This window comes from Dasypus novemcinctus, chromosome 8, assembly GCF_030445035.2.
Source record: "Dasypus novemcinctus isolate mDasNov1 chromosome 8, mDasNov1.1.hap2, whole genome shotgun sequence".
Lineage (NCBI taxonomy): Eukaryota > Metazoa > Chordata > Mammalia > Cingulata > Dasypodidae > Dasypus > Dasypus novemcinctus.
This window is the reverse complement of record NC_080680.1, coordinates 58219010-58240590: the sequence shown is the minus strand read 5'-3', so window position 1 is coordinate 58240590 and position 21581 is coordinate 58219010. Positions and strand designations below refer to the sequence as shown.

At 39.2% G+C, this 21581-nt stretch overlaps 1 protein-coding gene and 1 non-coding gene across 5 annotated transcripts in view; one reads left to right on the top strand and one right to left on the bottom strand.

The window, feature by feature from the left end:
* Positions 1 to 10536, bottom strand: part of CCDC171 (coiled-coil domain containing 171) — a 549802-nt gene extending 539266 nt beyond the window's left edge. For 3 of the 4 annotated variants that reach the window (XM_058301890.2, XM_058301891.2, XM_071216746.1), the window contains exons 1-4: positions 10229 to 10536; positions 8952 to 9001; positions 7105 to 7234; positions 1983 to 2136 (exon numbers count right to left, since the gene is read on the bottom strand). In XM_058301890.2, coding sequence (XP_058157873.1) covers positions 1983 to 2026 — 44 coding nt within the window. In that variant the 5' untranslated portion in view covers positions 2027 to 2136; positions 7105 to 7234; positions 8952 to 9001; positions 10229 to 10536. Of the gene's footprint in view, positions 1 to 1982; positions 2137 to 7104; positions 7235 to 8951; positions 9002 to 9752 lie in introns of all 4 variants that reach the window. The other variant, XM_071216743.1, reaches the window with a different exon arrangement.
* Positions 10537 to 14084: 3548 nt separating this feature from the next.
* Positions 14085 to 14191, top strand: LOC111765556 (small nucleolar RNA U13). Its single transcript, XR_002797862.1, has one exon. It is a non-coding gene; the product is annotated as a small nucleolar RNA U13 (small nucleolar RNA).
* The last annotated feature ends 7390 nt before the right edge of the window (positions 14192 to 21581 follow it).

Here is a 21581-nt window from a genome sequence, read left to right as displayed (position 1 = left end):
GAATGGGAAAAAATATTTGTAAATATATCTGATAAAAAATGTTTACCTAGAATATATTAAGAATTCTCACAGATCAATAAAAAAGGGCAAAAGATTTAAATAGACATTTCACCAAATAAGATACAGTCAATTCTCATTATCTGTGGTAGTTATCTTCTATAACATCACAGGCAAAGATGAAATAGCTAATATCAAACCACTGATAGAAGAAATACAGGGATAGGTTCCTACAAGTCTCTGGTCACAACATTTCCTCAAGTACTCAATACATAACCTCATTTCATTTGGGTTTCTGTTTAAAGACACCTTATATCTTTTGATTCCTCAAAATTGCATAGGATGATTCCCTAAGAAGTTGTTTCATCAGCCTTTTAGATACTGCCCTCATTTAACCTCATCTAGAAACAGTATCATTGCCTGTAGAACATTTTAGAGAAACATTTAAATAAAGTCTCTGAGTATAAATTTAAGCATGATTAATCATAAATTGCAATAGGGAGCAAGTAATTGTAGCTCATTCAATAGGGTATTGAGGGAAGCGGACTTGGCCCAATGGATAGGGTGTCCGCCTACCACATGGGAGCTCTGCGGTTCAAACCCCAGGCCTCCTTGACCCGTGTGGAGCTGGCCCACACGCACTGCTGATGCACGCAAGGAGTGCCGTGCCACACAGGGGTGTCCCCTGCATAGGGGAGCCCCACGCGCACAGAGTGCGCCCCGTAAGGAGAGCCGCCCAGCGTGAAAGGAAGCACAGCCTGCCCAAGAATGGCACTGCACACACGGAGAGCTGACACAACAAGATGACACAACAAAAAGAAATACAGATTCCCAGTGCCACTGATAAGGATAGAAGTGGTCACAGAAGAACACACAGCAAATGGACACAGAGAGCAAGACAATTGGGAAGGGGGGGAGGGGAGAGAAATAAATAAAAATAAATAAATAAATCTAAAAAAATAATAATAATAAATAGGATATCGATTCATTAACACTGAATTCTGGACAACAATATAACTCATGCCAGAATGAAACACATGTATTTTCTCCTTAAGGGCCAGCACAGCCTTCTTTCGCTTAGGAAAACTAGACAATGTACTTCATCACTATAGTTGGGGGCCATTTTAAACAGGAAAATCACCAATAAAAAGCTCTGAAATGTGAAAACATGGCACTAAATATATCTTGACAAGCATACTTATTTACAGTATTAGAACTGAAACAAGAAGAAAGATTGTCACCTTGTTCGATCTCAGCTGGGAATGTGAAATTTTTCACCATTCTGCACAATGTCTGCAGATAAGTACAAAATCCCTGTATGATTTTTGGAGTTACAAATAAATTTTAGCAAGTTGGTGAATTTACAAATACAGAATGTGCAAATAATGAGGACTGACTGTATATGAATGGCCAATAAAGATTCTTATTTAGTAATTCATAATACTTTTGTAAAATACTTTAAAGATATATCACCCAAAGGTAGAAATCAATGGTATGAAATGATGAACAATAGCAATTAGATGCTCTCTCCTGGAATGTAATTGAGGGAGAACAAGTAAAGGAAGCTGTTAGCAACAGGAGCCAAAGCTAAAAGAATGCTTAAGCAGAAGTCATGAATTAGAGTTGAGGCAATGAGGAAAGGCTTAGAATTAGAGACACTGAGGCAACAGCCATGTCAAAGTAATGACCAAACAGAAATGTGAATAGGCAGAAAGATAATAAGCAACTCTAGGGACAGAACAAAGGACAGACAACATGGACTTTTGCTGTCCAAGTTAACAAAGGAGCACAAAGAGCCCCACAAAGCCTCTAGATCCAGTTCCAATTCCTATGAGTTATTATTCCTGTCCTCCAGTCCAGTGAAATTTATACTTCCTTTACCATATCCCACAAGAATTCTTAAAAATAGCCCCACCACCCACTTACTTTTCCCTGTTCACTGCATTCAAAAGCATTTCCCAACTAAAGGAAGAATCTAGGCTTACCTTTGGTTTTCACCAGTGGTATTACTTGAAATGTTTAAACTCATAACGTAGTCCAAATCTTTCAAACTATTCCACAGTTGCGTAACAATATACTTCAATATAGATGCTTAAAACTGTGCAAGATGTCTGGCTTACAGGTTAAATGGACTTAAATCTGTTAAAATAGTAAACAATGTAACAATTAAGTCCTAAAACTACTATGAGCCATTTTTCTTTTCTTCTTTGGTTTGATTTTTTTTATTTATCCTATAACAATTATGTAATGCTTATATTTTAAAACTTATGTTCAATTAAAAAAAGAATTGGAAGCAAAAATGAAAAATGTTTTTAAAAAAAAAGTTCCTTCTAAGTAGTAAGAACAGGTAATGATTATCAAATTATTTTAATTTCTCAAAGGAAAAAAGTACAGAAATGAAGTTATTCTTGAACTTGGAAAAGGCATTTTAGTGTCTATCCCTATAATCCAGAATTCTGTTTGAAAGAGCCAGAGATATTTTTAGATCCTCAAAGCCTTTTTCATAAATGAGACATTTTCTGTGAAACACTTCAATCAAAGACGTCAAAGTACTACCAAACAAAAGGCCCATGGTAACTTTCAAAGGTCTCCGAAAGAATGAAAGTAAAAGAAATCAGGAAGGAAGAGAGTTTGGGGCACTTATACATACACTGTATTCTCTCTAAACCCTCTTCTATGGAAGATATTCCAAATTATACATAGTCAATCATTTCAAGTAAGTTACTTTACTATAGTATAAAAGAATCTCTGGAAAAACATTTTAAATAGAAATAACAATAATTCATTAAATCTAAATAGATACTAACACCAAGATCCATAAATGCCTTTTTTAAAATTTATTTCTCTCCCCCTCCTTCCCCAGCTGTCTGCTCTCTGTGTCCATTCGTTGTGTGTTCCTCTGTGTCCACTTGTATTCTTGTCAGCGGCACAGGGAATCTGCGTCTCCTTTTGTTGCATCATCTTGCTGCGTCAGCTCTCCTTGTGTGCTGCGCCACTCCTAGGCAGGCTGCACTGTTTTTGCACTGGGCAGCTCTCCTTATGGGGTGCACTCCTTGCATGTGGGGCCCCCCTACACAGGGGACACCGCTGCGTGGCACAGCATTCCTTGCACACATCAGCACAGTGCATGGGCCAGCTCATCACATGGGTCAGGAGGCCCTGGGTTTGAACCCTGGACCTCTCATGTGGTAGGTGGATGCTGCGTCCACTGAGACAAATTCACTTCCTCATAAGTGCCTCTTAATACCCCCCAGGAGAAGTCTAGTACCCTAAAAAAAAACCATGAGCTTTGGATTCAGAAAGATCAGAGCTAGGATTCCAATAGTTATCTTACAAGGTAAATAGCCTTGTGCATATCACTTTCTCTGTGTGTGCCAGTTTGCTCACCAATAAAAAGGGAAAAGTATATCAATCTCATATATTTGCTATGAGATTTAAACAATACATACAGACATTACAAACTGTCAGTTTTTATCACTGATTGTAGAACTCAATGAGAAATTATAATGATCCTTGATAAAGGAAGAGAGTACATTACACCTGGGGTGATTTGATCTGGGGGAAAGAAGTAATAAAAGAGTTTTTACTGAAATAACGGGTGTACAGGGATACCTAAGAGACAAAAAATAAAAGTGGGAAACTGTTCTATCCCTAATTCTCAATAAACAAGTCTCAGAGAGAGAGACAAGGGTCTTAATAAACAGACTGAAATGGGGATTCAATCAACCATGGTGCTGAGAAACAATTAAGGGCTCCCATAGCCAGATACAAGGGGTATTTAAAACAGTCAGTGATTCATGTAACTAATAGAAAAATAATTTGACCAAGGACCAGAAGGAAAGAATTTTGGCCAAGATGGGGGAGGGGGCAAATCCCATTTCTCCAAGGACCTTCTGAAGAGGCAAAGCTTGGGGATAGTGGTAGAAATACCAGTGATGCTGCCATTAATTTCAGCATCTACTATAGTGTTAAGCACTGTACAAGGTACTTTATATAAAAAATCTCTGATCCTTACAACTCTGCAAAGTGTTGTCCCAATTTCAATGGAGAAAACTAAGATTCAAAGATTAGAAATAACTAGCCAAAAGTCACAAAGTAACAAGGCCAATATTCATAACCATCTGACTTTAAAGAATCTTTCTACAATGCCACTGTTGATACAAACACTTTAAGTTTTCTTATCTGAGGTTTATTATCCTCACTTCATTTAAAGAAACTGTTCTAATTCAGAGACACTAAATGACATGTCTGAGACCACTCGGCTTCCATATAGGGTATACCCTAGGACTCAATCAAGTTCTTCTGATACTGGGTCCCAAAATCTTTCCACTTTACCAACATGTTCCAAAAGTCAGACCCAAAGAAACTATCTTCATAATGGAAATAAGAGTTAGAACCTAAAGGAATAGATTCTTCAGTACATAAGGGTAATGTTCAAGGCTCAAAATACATATATTGAATGTTTCTATTTTTGTGAAACTTAATAATACATACATATATGTGCACACACATGCATATGTGTTAGAACAATTTGTGCCTGTTCTAACCTCTATTTACCTCAGACCTCTAACCTCTATTTACCTCAGAGGAAAAGAATTTCAGGGGAGAAGTATGGGAAGAGACGGCTTATCAAACTTTAAGAAAGTTATTTCAAAAAAGATCCAATAGAATCTTCATTTTAATAAAGTGCATAAAACTTTAAAAAATGAAGATCAAAAGGATTGAAGATCAAATGAAAGGACAAAATATTGACTGACAAAGAATATCATGTAGATCATAGGAGTCCCTGAAGAAGAAAATCGAATCTGGGGAACAGAATAAATGCTAAAACTATAATTCAAGGAACCTCTTACGAAATTAAAAAAAAAAATTTGTCTAGATTTGAAAAAGCAGACTGTGTTCCTAGGAATATCAACCCAATACAACCAACACATGTCCTAAAATAATTACTGGGCTTTAAGGAAAAAAAAAAAAAACCTTTCAGTATCTAGGAAAATAAAAGCATATGACCTACAAGGGAAAGAATATCTGATTATTCTTAGACATTTCATGCCAGAAGAATATAGAAAAAAATATTTAAGATATTCAAGGGAAAAAAAGTGCAAGCCAAGGACTTTATATCCAGCAAAACTGACTTTCAAATATAAGGAGTACACACTATTGCCAATATGCAAGAAATCAAGGAACATTGTTCCCACTGCCCTTCCTAAAGAATATAATAGATAATGAACTTCAGACAACCATAATGACTAGAGAGACATTGACATAAGGCCAGGTGATGAGCATTTAATATATAGTTACTTGAAAATTAACATTAAATGAGGTTCAAAAAGAAAGAGTAGTATGCAATGGCAATAGGCTCTAGCAATGTAGGTACATTACAATCCTAAAAATAGATGATTTATTAGTGGGAGAACATAAGCAAAAAGAAATTCTAATGTTTTTAGCAATCATATCTGTGATAATACTATTATTCTGACACTGTTTTGTATGTAATGTAGGATCAAAGAAATTACCAGTCCAGTAACAATAAGTATTTGCTAGTCCCCTCAATTGTTGTCTTGAAACATTTATCACTTTAAGGGCGAGGGGGGAGTTGGAACCAATGTGGCTCAGTGGTAGAGCATTGGCTTCCCACGTAAGAGGTTCAAGGTTCAATCCTTGGTCCCAGTATCTTAAAAAAAAAAAAAAAAAAAGGAAGGGGGGGTGAGCTGGAGACCTTCTTGGCAAATGGTTGTTTTCAGTTCTTAAGAAGGAAAAGTTCATGGTAAGCCTAGAACGTCTTTTCACACCAGATAGCAAGGAAGCTATCAAAAACTACCTAAGGTCTTAGCAAAAGAACACAAGAGGCAACATGAAGAAGCTCCCTTGGCCAAAGACAGAACAATTCAACCTTCAGTAAAGATAATTTTTGCAGTGGATAAAGATCCATCAAATATGTTTAACTCCATAAGTTAAGAAGATATTTTAAAAATTCCTTATCTTCAAAACCAATGAGTTAAGAAAAAGTATAAGAAAGTATCCTGCCAGGAAGCGGATTTGGCCCAACGGATAGTGCGCCCACCTATCACATGGGAGGTCCAAGGATCAAACCTAGGGCCTCCTGACCCCTGTGACGAGCAGCCCACTGCGCACAAGGAGTGCTGTGCCAAGCAGGGGTGTCCCAGGCATAGGGGAGCCCCATGCGCAGGGAGTGCACTCCGTAAGAAGAGCCACCCAGTGCCAAAAAAGTGCACAGCCTGCCCATGAGTGGCACCGCATACACGGAGAGCTGACACAGCAAGATGACACAACAAAAACGAGACACAGACTCTGGGTGCTGCTGACAAAAGCAGATACAGAAGAACACACAGCGAATGGACACAGAGAGTAGACAACTGGGGGGGAGGGCCAGGGAAGGGGAGAGAAATCAATAAAATAAACAAATAAATCTTAAAAACATATATTATCCTGCCTTTTCCATATGAACTGTACCACTGGGTTATCAATAATAGATGAAGAGGGAAGCGGACTTGGCCCAGTGGTTAGGGCGTCCGTCTACCACATGGGAGGTCCGCGGTTCAAACCCTGGGTCTCCTTGACTTGTGTGGAGCTGGCCCATGCACAGTGCTGATGTGCACAAGGAGTGTCATGCCACGCAGGGGTGTCCCCCGCATAGGGGAGCCCCACGCGCAAGGAGTGCGCCCCGTAGGGAGAGCTGCCCAGCGCGAAAGAAGGTGTGGCCTGCCTAAGAATGGTGCCATACCACAAGGAGAGCTGACACAACAAGATGACACAACGACAACAACAAAAGAAACACAGATTCCCGTGCCACTGACAACAACAAAAGCACACAAAGAAGAAGACGCAGCAAATAGACACAGAGAACAGACAACAGGGGGAGGGAGGGATAAATAAATAAAATAAAATAAAAAAGAAAGTTATTAAAAAAAATAATAGATGAGAAGTATCTATAATTATTTTCAAAGGAAATTGAGCAAAAGAAATGAAAACCAATAAACAGACACAGGCATTACATATCAATAACCACTAACACCATACTCAAAAAGACAACTAGACATTATGTGTCTGCTATAATCTTGTCAAACACCACCCCTATTGTCTTACCAAAGGGATGAAACTGAGTGTGCTCAAGCCTCTGGATGCAGGAAATAGAAGGCAAAGGAAGATAAATCATGAGGCTACAATCAGCAAATCCAAACCATGGGAAAAGTGTATGGGATCTTCAACAGAAAAACTGTTGGGAAAAGGAATGGAGAGAAAAACTATAGATTAAAAGAGATGTAAAAAATAAAATAAAATAAAATAAAAAAATAAAAAAAGATGTAAAAGACACATCAAAAAAAATTTTTTTAATGGGGACGATTTAACAACAGCATCTAGGGATGCATATTTGTATGAAAAAACTTCTTTTAAATGTAAGGAATTGATTTCTGTAACTCAGAATAATAGTTAATGGGAGGATACTGTGATTAGATTGGGGCACATAGAAGAGATTTCTGTGATGGCAGCAAAATTCTATTTCTTGACCTGGGTGGTGTTACCAGGGTGCTTACTTTCTAATGAATCTTTAAGTCCTATATTTGTTTTGTCTGATTTTCTGCCTCTGTTTTATTTTTTTTTTTAAAGATTTTTATTTAAATCCTACCTAAAGTCTCCTTCGCCTAACTGTGATTTCTAACTGTGATTCTCTTTCCTTCTTTTTCTGATCCTGATAACGCTCAGGTACAAGAGCCTACCTTTGTGTTACAGGAAGACTAAATCAATCAAGGGTTAAAGTCAGGTCTGTGACAGAATTTAACTGTGACTGAATTTCCATGCTATTGAAAATGGCAGAGAAGATGTAATAAAATCTACTTCCTTTTCTCCAACAGAGTGAAAAGAAGGAAAAGAATGATGAGGAAAATAAAATAGCAAGGAATGGTGATGAAAATGTCAGTGGAATAGGAAGCTAAGTTTTAAAAAAAACTGCTCTGCCCCCACATAATATTTGTTCCTAGATTTACTGGAAACTCCCCTTCGAAATTTCAGAGTTACGACAGACAATAATTTGACTAATCTATAAGTAATTTAAAATTCCTCATAACGTGTGATCAATGTCAGTCATTCTCTTCCTGAGTATCTGTGCAATTCTTTAAATATTGCTATTCATTTGAAAATATTCATTTCATCATAATCTGTGCAAAAAGCCACTCCTGCTGTCATTATTCCAGTTTGTGACAAAAATTCCTTCTCCTGGTATTGTGCTAAAAACTTTCTATAGATTATATCATTTGACTCTAGACAACCTCAAGGGAATCATACTTTTAATATCACCACTTTATATGTAAGAAACTGGGAATTAGAGATAGATATTCAGTAACTTTATTCAAAGTCATAACCACTAGTTAGTGACACAGTCAGGACTCAAACCTAAGTCAGCCAACTTAGAGCTCTGCTGTTGCCTTGTACTTGGTCTTCAGGACATGGCTCGCTCACCCCCAGCCAAAGAGCATGTGAGACCATGATTGTTAGGGAAGCACTTCTGGTCTGTATGTTTCTCAAACTGATCTTAATTCCTCACATCCAAACTAATTACTAGTCAGTCTTCTCAAGGAAGGATGGATGGCTCTAATCTGCGGATTCTCAATCCAAATGGCACTTCCACAGGGCTGGGCTAAAATCAGGCTATCCTCAAGCAGTAAAAGATTCAGGCAAAGTTTAAAGCAGATTTTTATGTTAATATACTAATAAATCAATCTTCTCTTGGTAGTAGAGTTGGGCCATTCTCACCATTCCTACTGAAATAGATAATGGGTATTATATTATTCTTCAGTAAAATGGTTTTTAAAAATAAATAATAGGGAAATTGAGGCCAAGGACAGTCCACTTTAGATTTCAGAACCACTGCTGGTACAAAGTTTTCATACCACCTAATCAGATCCCTTATCCAAAATCATGATTTTCGTACTCACATCTGGGTCCTTCAGTGGGTCATCCAGAATGTACTCATCTCTCAGCGTGTCTGTACAGATGAGAGAAAAAGGGAAGGGGTTGATGAAAAGACAGAAACTTCTATTATTGAGTGCTTACTATGTGCCTGACACTGGGCTAGGCCTACACAATTTCATTTAAGCTCCCAGTAACCCTCTGAGATTATTGTGCACATTTCACAGAACAGAAAACAGGCTCACAGAGGTTGGGTGACTTGCATAAAGAATTCAAACCCACACCTAGCTGATATCAAAGTCCATCCTATTTTCACAACACAGTTCTATCAGCAGAATTATATAATATACTTCACCTTTAAAGTCGAATTTGGTTTAATCATCAAAACAAGGCAACTAAAGGGACTAAAACATTCAAAATTTTAGGATAAAATGAGACTTTCAAGACCAGCTCCATCTTCTCTATGAGATAGATAAGGAACCTAATGCATAAAGAGGTTAGGTTATTTGCCCGAGATCACACAGCTAATAAATGGCTGAGGCAGGATTAAAACAGAAAGCTCCTCATTAATCCCTTCATTTTACTTCCTTGCAGGTTGCACTGCCTTTGTTTCCTCTTGACTTCATGGGATACCATGTTCATTTCCTCGTTACTAGGCACTAACTTAAAACGAGTAGCAAAATAGGTTCTTTTCTCCAAGGTTACCCAACTATAAACACCGATGTTTAAAGTATTTGAAAGAGTTGAACACCAACTGAAATTGCTTCTCAAGTAAGCTTAAGCAGTATCATTTAAGATCCTCTCAAAATGAATAAATCTGGACTTGCCTAGGCTAAAAATCACATGGGATAAAAAATGTTCAAAACATGACAGCCTCGTAAAAATTCACAGCTTACGTTCATCAAACATTTATATAGCGCCTAGCTTGAGACATGTTTAAAGAAAGAATTTTTTTTAAAAAGAAAAAGACGTGGTCCTTGCTCTCGACGGGCTTATTGATTCTCGGGAGGTAAAGAGCCCCGCAGTCGGAGTTGTAAACCTGAGTAGCTCCAAATCCAGGTCCTCTGCTCAGTCGTCTGGGTCTGCGGTCTCTGGCTAGGATGCTCCTAGATCTTCTTCCAAGGAGTACGAAGAGACCAATCCAAGGAGTGAGAGGCGTGTCCCCACAAGCGACACAAACCGCCCCAGGACAGCCCAAACTAACTCGGCGTTCCCTTAACCTTCACTGCAGCCTCCCATACCATTCCTCTCAACACCTTCCGACCAAGTCGATCATCTCGAAGCCCCCATACCGGCCAGTTACCTCAGCGGTCTCTCCAAGTCCAGACCGCACACCCCTAACCTCAGGGGTAGCTTCCAGTCTCAAGGGAAGGAGGAGATCCTGACACAGACCGCAGGGGATAAGGAACTGAAACTGTTGAAACCCGAAGGCCTCTACCGCGCGGAAAGGGGCGGTAAACAGCAAAGGGGATGGAGCGGGAGAGGGAGCCCCAAAGAAACGAAGTTTACAGCAGCCGCGTCCGGAGGGTGGGAACTACCGCCAGCAGTCTCAGACCCTCGCAGGCCTTCTGAGGTGTCCCTGGCTCCGCCCCGACCCGCCCCTTTCCTCCCGCCGTTCGCAACACGAAGCTCTAGGTTACGTACTTCCCAAACGCCGGGTTCCGATTGGAGGAAGATGAGCGCCCGCGAAGCAGCGCGCCTTCTCCAGAAGATGAGCCGGCGCATGCGCTGTTGCTGGGGAGCCCGCGCGCCGCGCTCCCGGCCGCGCGCCATACCGCGCTCGCCTTCTTGTTAGACTGAGAATGCTGCTGCCAACGCTCTAAAGTGGTGTTCTCAGTGTAGTGCCCCAGGTTGCCACCTCAGCATCCGCAGAAGCTGACTGAAATGCTCATTTCTAAGCTTTACCCCTTTCCCGCATCAAGTGAATAGAAATCTGAGAAGTCGGATGCCAGAACCCGCATTTTTTTAACAAACTACCTCAGCTCCTTGGGCCCAGAGTAACCCTTCGGGTTCCGTATCTTGGTGCCAGGACTTGTGGAAAATTCTCAGGGATCGACTTCTGCAGAAGAGGCTGGTTTCCTGCTATACGGACCGCTGCTTTCCTCTTCCTCCTCTAGTGTATACCGGCTTATGGTTGCAAAGAGACCCGTAGGAACGGTTGTCAGTGCGTTCATTCCACTGCACAGCCTTTCACTGAAATATTTCATAACGAGGTACCTTGCAAAAAAAAGTCCTTGGAGCCTTAGCGGGTGTTCTAAAAAATGGCACAGCTTGGAATGGAACAGTATCTCTAACACACACACACACACACGCCTTTCTCTTGCTGATAATTTATACTTTGGTTTCTCCCAGTAGCTGCTTCACAATCTGCTGCGGCTTTGGGGAGATTGGAAAACCAAATCTTCTTTTGTTCTTAGGCCTTTGAAAGCCTATTCCCTGAAGACAGTGTAAACAGGCGGGATTTGATTAAGATTTTATCGTCACTACCACCACCTCCACAAAAAAAGGTGTTTAATACAAAACGAGCCTTTTATTCTGAAATCGTCTCGTGTTAACTGTAATCAACCTGAAACCAGGTGTAAAGTCTTTCCCCATCTCTCCCTCGGGAGAACCAACGGTCCTGAATGCAAATATAAATTAAGTTTAAAACCTTAATTCCTGTGGCACTGAAACCTTAATTGGTTGAATTTAATCATTTAGATTTTAAAAGGAAGCCTATCTTTGCTTTCTAATACTTGCCCGAGAAAGAGGATAATTGCTTCCAAGGAAACGGTTTAAGGAAAGCAAAAAATAGGCCATTCTCACATTTAGAAATGAAATGGAAAATTACAACAGACTAACGAGATAATGGTTTATTTCATATATTTTTAATTTTTTATTTTTGTTTAAACAAAATAAAAATAAATATGGAATGGCAAGAATAAATGCCAAATGTACTGCACTACACTTTATGAATAATAGGTTCAACATGAAGACCTGTAATCTACATTTATTTGTTCATTCAGCCTTATTTGAAAACAGTTACGTACCCAGCATGGAGTTAGGTGATATAAAAACAGGATATATAATAAAGGTACGGTAAGGACCAGAAAAGGAAAATGTTAATGTCAGTCCTGAGTGCCCAGTACCCAGAAAGACTTTGTAGAGAACTTTGAGCTTAGTTTGGGAAGAGGATTACAGATTCACCAAGTTGGTGGAATTGGAAGACATGAAAGCAACAAATACCAGCACTAGAAACAGGATGAGGCATTTGGAAAACTGGAAGAAGCTGTGTTCAGTGGGGGTTGGAGGTGGGGAGCAAGTAGGGAGGGTGACAAATGAGGCTAGAAAAGTAAGCTGAAACCACATCATAAAGGGACTTGTAGGCCAAACTAAAGAATCTATCAAGCAATGAAGCTAATAAAGGGTAATGAAGCAGAGACGTGATAATACACAATAAATAAGACTATTCTAAAATCTTTGTAGATTTTCTATGTTTTTCTGGAAGAAGGTCAAGTTTCCGTTGTTTCTCATTCACCTAACAGACTACTACTAAAGAAAAGCTGTATACAAAGAGATACTCTCCAACCCATTTCCCTTTGACCTCAATATCACTGTACTGTACTCACCTCACTCCTCTTTCTTCTTTCTACTAATCCTTTTTCAATATTATTAGATCCATCCCCATCACACTAACAGAACAGCTTCCAAAGACTGTAATGACCTTGTTGTCAAATCCCACACCTCCTGGCTTCACTGACACTTTTACTCCCCTTTATTTCTCTCCAACACAGGCGAGACTGCACTCCTTAGTTTTTCCAACTCTCTGACCCTTTGTTGTTCTCAGAGAAATGTTTTCCCCTTCTTACCACTCAATCTATTTTCTCAGATTCTGCCCTCAAACTTCATGTTTTACCATGTAAGCTTCTACAGTGATATCAGTTATTCTCACAAATGTGAACGTTAGGTCTATGATTTTCAAATCTTTATCTCCATCTCTGACCTCTTCTGAACTCTGGTCCTGAATTTTTAGCTCCTATTTGAGTTGTGCCATTTTAATGTCTGGCAATATTGAATTCAACATAGCTTAAACTTAATCTTCCTCAATTTCTCTCCAGAACACTCCAAGTCTCTACTTATTAGAGAAGTCTAGAGAATCTTTGTTTCTTTTCTTTCAAGAATCTCTTAATTCCTACATCTAAGAATCACTAATTCCTACATACTGTTTTCCTAAGTCTCCGCACCTCTGTTTCAGTACTGCTTCATAATTATACAGGTGGATTACAAATTTCCCTTCCTCCTGATGCGAGTCACACAACTCCCCCTTCTCTTCCACTACTGAACATTTTTATAAGATGACAATTAACATCCAGGGCATTTTTGATCTGTAAAAAATGAGGAGAGGGTCAAAAACAGAAAAAATCAAAAGCAGACCCAAAGGGGAGTATACCTAGATGACACTGTGAGCAGGTTAAAAGCTGATTCTGAGTCTCAGGGGTTTCTAAGCAGCGCATAAACTATACCCTTTTGACCCTGGAATAACCTCCCCCAGAAGGTTCAAGCACCAGATGCTTAATTATCATGCTGCTTTGATATCAATTCTTAGAACTGAAAGGCTTTGCCTCAATTGTTGCGCTTACTGGCTGGCTTTGGTCCTTTGCGCCTTCAATCTCTATTCTGTATACAACAATGAAAACGATCTTTCTAAAATATAGCTCTGATTACATTACCCCCTTGATAAATCCTTGTAGTCGCTCCTCGTTGCTTACAGGATAAAAATGAAACTTCTCCCCTGTGAATTAAGGGCCTTTTCAATCTGATCCCTACCTTCCTTTCTAGCCTTGCTTCCTCATAGTATACAATAAGTCTCCCCTCTCATTCACAGTAGCAACATAAAACACAAAATATTTGGAAATAAATGTATAAGAGGTAGGCATAACTTTCAGATATATAAGTCAATACAAAAGATTTAAGTCTGGATTATATTATTGAGCATATAATATCATCCAGGCACTAAGCTAAGTAGTTTCACATTTATTTTAGTTGCTTTTTCTCTAATTTTCGTAACCTGTATTTGCTCTGATACATGGTCACTGAAAAAACTAGGGCAATTACAAAAAAATAAAAGTCTTCACAAAGTCCTACCTCCCCATTATACATATAACTGTTAAGAGTATGTGATCCTTTCATGGTTCATAAGCATGATGAATGAGTATTCAAGCATTTGTGTGAATTGTGCCTTCCTCAAACCTTGTGTCAGTCAGTTGGCACCTTTACCCATCTGACATGAAAAAAAAAAAGTGTGGCACATTTCTTTAGCTTCCTAATGTTTTTATAAATAGTCTTTAAATGTTCATTTTTTAAGTATATTTACATGCATGCAGGCACATACACACATAGAGCAGAAACTGCTAATTGCTTATCCACTCCCCATCCCATCTCTTGCTGCTAAACCCAATTGTTTGTGGCAGTAAGAAGGTAAAACTCCAGGGGATGAATATTCTAGTCCTGCCCATACTGTTTCCTGCTGCCAGTCACTGGCTCTCCCAAGCTATCTTGTACCTAAAATTGGCTATGTGACCCATTCTGGACAATAAAATGTAAAGGCACATCTACTGTGAGAATAGAAAATGCCTTGCTCTTCAGTGAGACTCTTCAGATGCCAAACCATTCCCGGAATGCCTACCTCTGTCTTGAAAGTAAACAATAAGTGGCCTTAGAGCAGGGGTTCTTAACCTTTTTTTGTTTCACAGACCCCTTTGCCAGTCAGGTGAAAACCACAGACCCCTTACTAAGTCCACACTATATTGTGTATTATTTAAAATTATATCATACTCACACCAACATATCCCCATGAGAATAATGTTTTTTTGAATTTCAATTCAAGCTCACAGACCCCATGCTAGGAAACCCTGCCTTAGAGTCTAAGTCTATGTTAGTCATATTTTCTATCGCTTGAAGTCGGTGGTGTGTGTTCTGATAGAGGGTGATGATGGATACTTTTTAGTTTCCTAGCTGCTAAAAGAAATGCCAAGCAATGGGTTGGTTTAAACCATGGGAATTCATTGGCTCAGAGTTTTATGACTAGGAGAAGCTCAAGATCAAGGCATTATCAAGTCGATACTGTCTTCCAGAAGACTGTGATGGTCCGGGGCTAGCTGCCCCCAATCCTTTGTCTTGGCATTTCAGTCACATGGCAAAGTACATGGCAGTCTCTCCTGGTTACTCTGGGTTCTGTTGACTTCCCACTTATCCCTGTGGCTTCCTCTCTATGTCTGAATTTATAAAGTCTCCAGTAATAGGATTAGGATCCATTCTGATACCTTAAATCAACAAAAGGTCTTATTTACAATAGGTCCACACCCACAAGAATGGATTAAGTTAAAGAACATGTTTTTCTGGGGTATATCATCCAATTCACCACATGGGGGAGATTGAATTTGTAGTGTTTGTTGATTTTCATGATGTCAGTGTTCACACCATGGTCAGTTTCATGCAATAAACATGATATCTCTGAATGCAGAGTTGAGAAGAAAGGTGTACTTTCAACTCTCAGGAGTCCTGTGTGCTCTTGAGTCTCTATGAGCCAGCTCCAGTATATCATTTCTGGAAGCCAAACAAATGCTAACTAATGCATCATAATGCTATGTGTTATTAACTTTGCATTAAAGCATAGACAAAATTGTCAATATGAAAAATATATACCTTTCTATGGCTGCATTGTAATCTATTTTATGAATACCCATAGTTTATTTATCCAGCGATATATGTTGTTCCTAATCTGATTCTTTTATTTTAAAATTAAACTAAACTATAAATTTCCAGTACAGAATTTGATGGATAAAAGGGTAAGCATTGAAAACTGAAATCTACATAATTATCTGTCCCTATGTTAAGCAATTCTTGGGCCAAGTAGAAAAAACCTGGCTTCTTGTTCAGGAAATTCATGCTCCTGTAATATAAGGCTATGAACAGATTGCTTATCAAGACCAACAGTTTACCTATGAAGAACTACTTCAAAAGACTTCTGGCAGAACAAGACGGCAATGCATGACACTCCACGGTGCGATTTCGGTAAGAATCTTTCAACAATTAGCAAAACTAGGCAGAGCCATCTTCAAAACTCCAGAAAAGTGTTAAAGGGTTGCAGTTACTGGACTAGTGCCAAATCACAGAACACAGCTGAACAAACTATAGAAGTTCTTGAGTGCTCCAGTAGCGCAATCAGTTAACGTGCAGTACTTATAAGAAGTTCTTGGCATCTTTGCTTGTCCCTGCCCACAGTGGGGTCCCTCAGCCTTTTAAAGAAAAAAACAGTGTCTCCCATGTGTGCACACTGGAGTACCTATATGTCAGTGCCAATCTCTCAGGTAGCAGCCTGAAAGACTGAACAAGGAAACTTATCTGGATCACTCTAGCAGAACTTGCTATGCAAGAAGAAGCACCTTGCAGATAGCTGGGGCAGAGAATTACTAGCTTTGAGACAAAAAAGAGCACCCCAGAGCATGGGTAAGTATATTTCATAGGAAGTAAGAGGAGATATTCTTATTCTTTTTTTTCTTTCTTTATATTCTTATTTCTTTTCCTGGAGGAATTCCTAAAGCCACAAATGAGCACAAGCCTTGGACAAGACACAGGCTCAGAAAAGATGGAAAGTATGTGTACTTATTTTCACTTAGGGCCAATGTTCTTAATAAGAGAGCTAAGCAAGGAATGTGAAAGGTGTTTGTTGCATTGGTTTATTTGTTTTTGTTAGCTCCTGGCACCTAAAGAAATAGCTGTCATATCACTAACTGGGCACAACTTCTGGAACAGAGAGCTCAGGGAAGAAATGAGAGTTAATACATTAAAATATTAAAATGTACAATATGTAACAAAAGAGTACAGAACAAACAAAGAAACAGGAAATGACGCATCCAAAGAAACAAGATAAAACTTCAGAGGCCATCAACAAGGAAGATCAGAATTCGGACATTTGGGACAGAGACTTTAAAAAAAGACCTTCAATATGCTCAAGGATATAAAGGAAAACCTGGAAAAGAAATAAATGATATAAGGAAAACTGAACAAATTGAGAAACTCAGTAAAGAGTTAAAAATATTTAAAAAGGGTTAAAAAGATACACTGGAGTTGGAGAATACAGTAATTGAAATAAAAAATGGTCTGGAGGGTTTTAATAGTAGATTGGAGTTGGCACATCAAAGAAACAGTGAATTCAAAGACAAGACCATTGAAATGATTCAGGCTGAGGTGCAAAAAGAAAAAAAAATGAAAAAAGTGAACAGAACCTAAGAGACCTGTGAGACACTATCAAGTGGAAGAATATAAACATTAGGGGAGATCCAGAAGGAGAAGAGAGAAAGGAATATAGAGAATACTCAAAGAAATAATGGCAGAAAACGTCTCAAATTTCATGAAAAGCATGATTATACACAGTAAAGATATAAAAAAAAATAAGTCCCAAAGAGGATGAACTCAAAGAGAGCCATGCCCAGATATGTAGACATACTAGTCATACTGTCAAATGACAAGAACAAGGAATTCTGAAAGCTGCAAGAGAAAAGCAAAGTTATATACAAGAGAGCCCCAAAATGATTAAGTACCAATTTCCCATCAGAAATCATGAAGACAAGAAGGCAGTGGGACAAAATATTTAAAATGCTGAAAGAAAACCATTGCCAACCAATATCTGTTGAGACTGTCTTTCAAAATAAGAGCAAAGGAAGTGGCTCTGACTCAATCGATTGGGCTCCTGTCTACCATATGAGAGGCCCTAGGTTCACATCCCAGGCCCTCCTTGTGAAGGCAAACTGGCCCATGCCTGCAGAGAGCTGACGGCCTGCGCCCGTGGAGAGCTGGCATAGCAAGATGACACAACAAAGGGAGACAAGCAGACAAGCAGAAGAACACACAGTGAATGGACACAGAGAGCAGACCGCAAGCAAGCTGCAAAGAGGGGGCAGTAAATAAAAAAATGAAAAAAAAATCTTAAAAGAAATAATGAGGGTGAGATTAAGGCTTTCCCATATGAACACAGCTGAGGGAATTCGTCACCTCTAGATCAACCTGCAAGCAATGCAAAAGGGAATTTTCAGACTGAAAAGAAAGGCTATGAGACAGTTTAGCTAAGTGGCATAAAGAAGTAAAAACCTAAAATAAAGGTAATCATAAGGTTACCTTTAATTGCCAGTACTATTATATAGTATTTTTTGAAACATTACTCTACTTTTTACTGTTTACCGACTCTAAAATGCAATGCGTGTAAAGTAATGATAAATATATGGTTTTGGACATACAATGTATAAAGATATAATTTTTAACAAATACTACACAAAGTCAGGGGATTGGAGTGGTATAGGAAAAATGTTTGTGTATGCTATTGAAGCTAAGATGGTATCAAATTAGACATGATTTTTGTAGATTTAGGACAATAAATTAATCCCCATGGTAAGCAAAAAGAAAATATTTGAAAAATATATACAAGACAAAATTAGAAGGGACTCAAAATGGTACACTACAAAGAAATCAAATAAATATAAAAGCAGGAATTAATAGAAGAATTTGAGGGACAAAAAATATGCAAGAGTACAAAGACTAAATAGTAAAATGGCAGGAAAAAATCCTGCATGATTTGTAGTTACTTTAAATGTAAATTCATTAAATTCTCCATTCAAAAGGCAGAGACTGACAGAATGCATAAAAAAGCAAAACCCAATTATTTGTGTTTACAAGAGATGCACCTTAAATCCAAAGACAAAAATAAGCTGACAAGGAAAGGATGGAAAAATATGCCATGCAAATAGTAAACCAAAGATAGCTGAGTTAGTTATACTAATAGATAAAATAGACTTTAAAAAACTATTACAGGAAAGCGGACTTAGCCCAGTGGTTAGGGCGTCCGTCTACCACATGGGAGATCCGTGATTCAAACCCCGGGCCTCCTTGACCCGTGTGGAGCTGGCCCATGTGCAGTGCTGATGCGCGCAAGGAGTGCGGTGCCACGCAGGGGTGTCCCCCACATAAGGGAGCCCCACGCACAAGGAGTGAGCCCCATAAGGAGAGCCACCCAGTGCAAAAGAAAGTGCAACCTGCCCAGGAATGGCACTGCACACATGGAGAGCTGACACAACAGGATGATGCAACAAAAAGAAACACAGATTCCTGTGCTGCTGACAACAGAAGTGGACAAAGAAGACCACATAGCAAATAGACACAGAGAACAGACAATTGGGGTGGGGAGGCGGGAAGGGGAGGGAAATAAATTTTTAAAAAAATTTTTTTTAACTATTACAAGGGGAGTGTGGATGTGGCTCGTGCAGTTGAGTGCCTGCCTCCCACACAGGTCATTTCCTGGTGCCTTCTGAGAAAACAAACAAACAAAACCAACAACAAGCAAAACAACTCAGGGAAGTCAATGTGGATCAGTGGTTGAGTGCTCACTTCCCTCATACGAGGTCCCAGGTTCAATCCCCTGCCCCTGGTAACTCAAAAAAAAAAAAAACTATTACGTGAGGAAAACTCACTATATACTACCCTCATAGAGCTTACATTTTAGTGAAAAAACTCAGGTAAGAACTGAAAACAACATAATTCCTTGCCTATAGGTTATACAATCATGGCACCAAACATGCTCTCATGTCTACCACTATCCTGAAATCTATCAATATAGGCAAGTTTTGCCTGTTTTTAACCTTCATATAAATGGGATCATATAGAATATTAGAATATTTAGAAGAGCTATTAATTTTTTATATGTCCCCCTCTTGGACAGTCACCCTATGATAGTTCAGGATTAATTCTAATATCCATTTAGTTCATTCTCTTGAAAATTTTAAGTAGTAGTTATATTGCCTCTAAATAATGGGAATTTGGTCTCTTCCGTTTTGGTAGTTATGACTCATTTCTGTACCCTAGCTTATTGCATTGGATAAAATTCCAGAACAACTTTAAAGAATAGAGATTATAACTTTCTTCTTACCCCTGACGTTAACGTAAAATTCTTCTTACATTTTCTCCTATTAACTATAATTTTGAGTTATTTATTGAAATTATTTGTATGTGAAAAAAGTACCTTTCTCTTACTAATTTGCTGTTGTTTTTTAAACCAAAAACCAATATTTGCATCTATGATGAACACTGTAACTGAAATATTGGATAAGAAAACTAGTGGGAAATAATCAAAATATTACGGAATTTTTTAAAAAAGATTTATTCCCCCCCCCCATCTATTGTCTGCTCTTTGTGTCCATTTGCTATGTGTTCTTCTATGTCTGTTTTTATTTTTATTAGTTGGCTCTGGGAACCAATCCTGGGACCTTCTGGTGTGGGAGAGAGGCGATCATTCTCTTGCGCCACCTCTGCTCCCTGGTCTGCTGCATCTCTTATTGTCTCTCCTCTATGTCTCATTCTGTTGCATGATCTTGCTGCATCAGCTCTCCGCGTGAGTCAGCACTCCTGTGTAGGGCCGCACTGTTGCACAAGGCAGCACTCCTTATGCGGGGCAGCACTCTGCGTGGGCCAGATTGCCACACAGACCAGCTTGCCTTCACCAGGAGGCCCTGGGTATTGAAACCTGGACTTCCTATATGGTAGATGGGAGCCCAATTGCTTGAGCCACATCCACTTCCCTACCTGTATTTTGTCATTTTAAAATACATTCAGTGGATAAAGTTTTTCATTCACCTGGATAAAACTCAAGTTTGACATTTCTGATCACTCTTAGGTAATGGGAAGGCCAAACATCCCCATCGTAGGCAAAGTCTAATTTCCATTCAGTAATTATAATGTCTTGTCCAATATATGAATCAACAAATCAGCAGTTCAATCTGTATTCACAGATAAGATTTCTTCATCTTTAAGTAAGACCTAGTTTCAAGTCGATTACTTGTCTTTATGAAGGAAACTTTGTCAAATTCTTTCTTTCTCACCCATTCCTTCAACTTTTGCTAGCTGAATTTTCTGAACTTCCAGTGTTTGGAACATATAGAGGTAGGAGATAAAAGAATGAGTAGACAATTTATGTTTCCTATCTGTTGTAAGATGACCTTATACTCTGTTGGTCTAAATAATTTGTGGGCACAAAAATGTTTTTCATTAAAATATTACTAACATATACACCTCAACATGAAATTTTACAAAGTGGACACACCTATGTAACTAGCATGCAGATCAAGAAATAGACCATTGCAGGGGAAACGGACTTTGGCCCAGTGGTTAGGGCGTCCGTCTACCACATGGGAGGCCCGCGGTTCAAGCCCCGGGCCTCCTTGACCCGTGTGGAGCTGGCCATGCGCAGTGCTGATGCGCGCAAGGAGTGCCGCGCCACGCAGGGTGTCCCCCGCGTAGGGGAGCCCCACGCGCAAGGAGTACACCCATAAGGAGAGCCGCCCAGCGCGAAGGAGGGAGCAGCCTGCCCAGGAATGGCGCCGCCCACACTTCCCGTGCCGCTGACGACAACAGAAGCGGACAAAGAAACAAGAAACAAGACGCAGCAAAAAGACACAGAAAACATACAACCGGGGGAGGGGAGGGGAATTAAAGAAATAAAAATAAATCTTTAAAAAAAAAAAAAAAAAAATAGACCATTGCCAGACCCCAGAATTCTCCCTCAAAACACCTCTCAGTCACTAGCCTTATTCTAAATTCAACCGTTATCCTGATCAATATAGGTTAGTTTT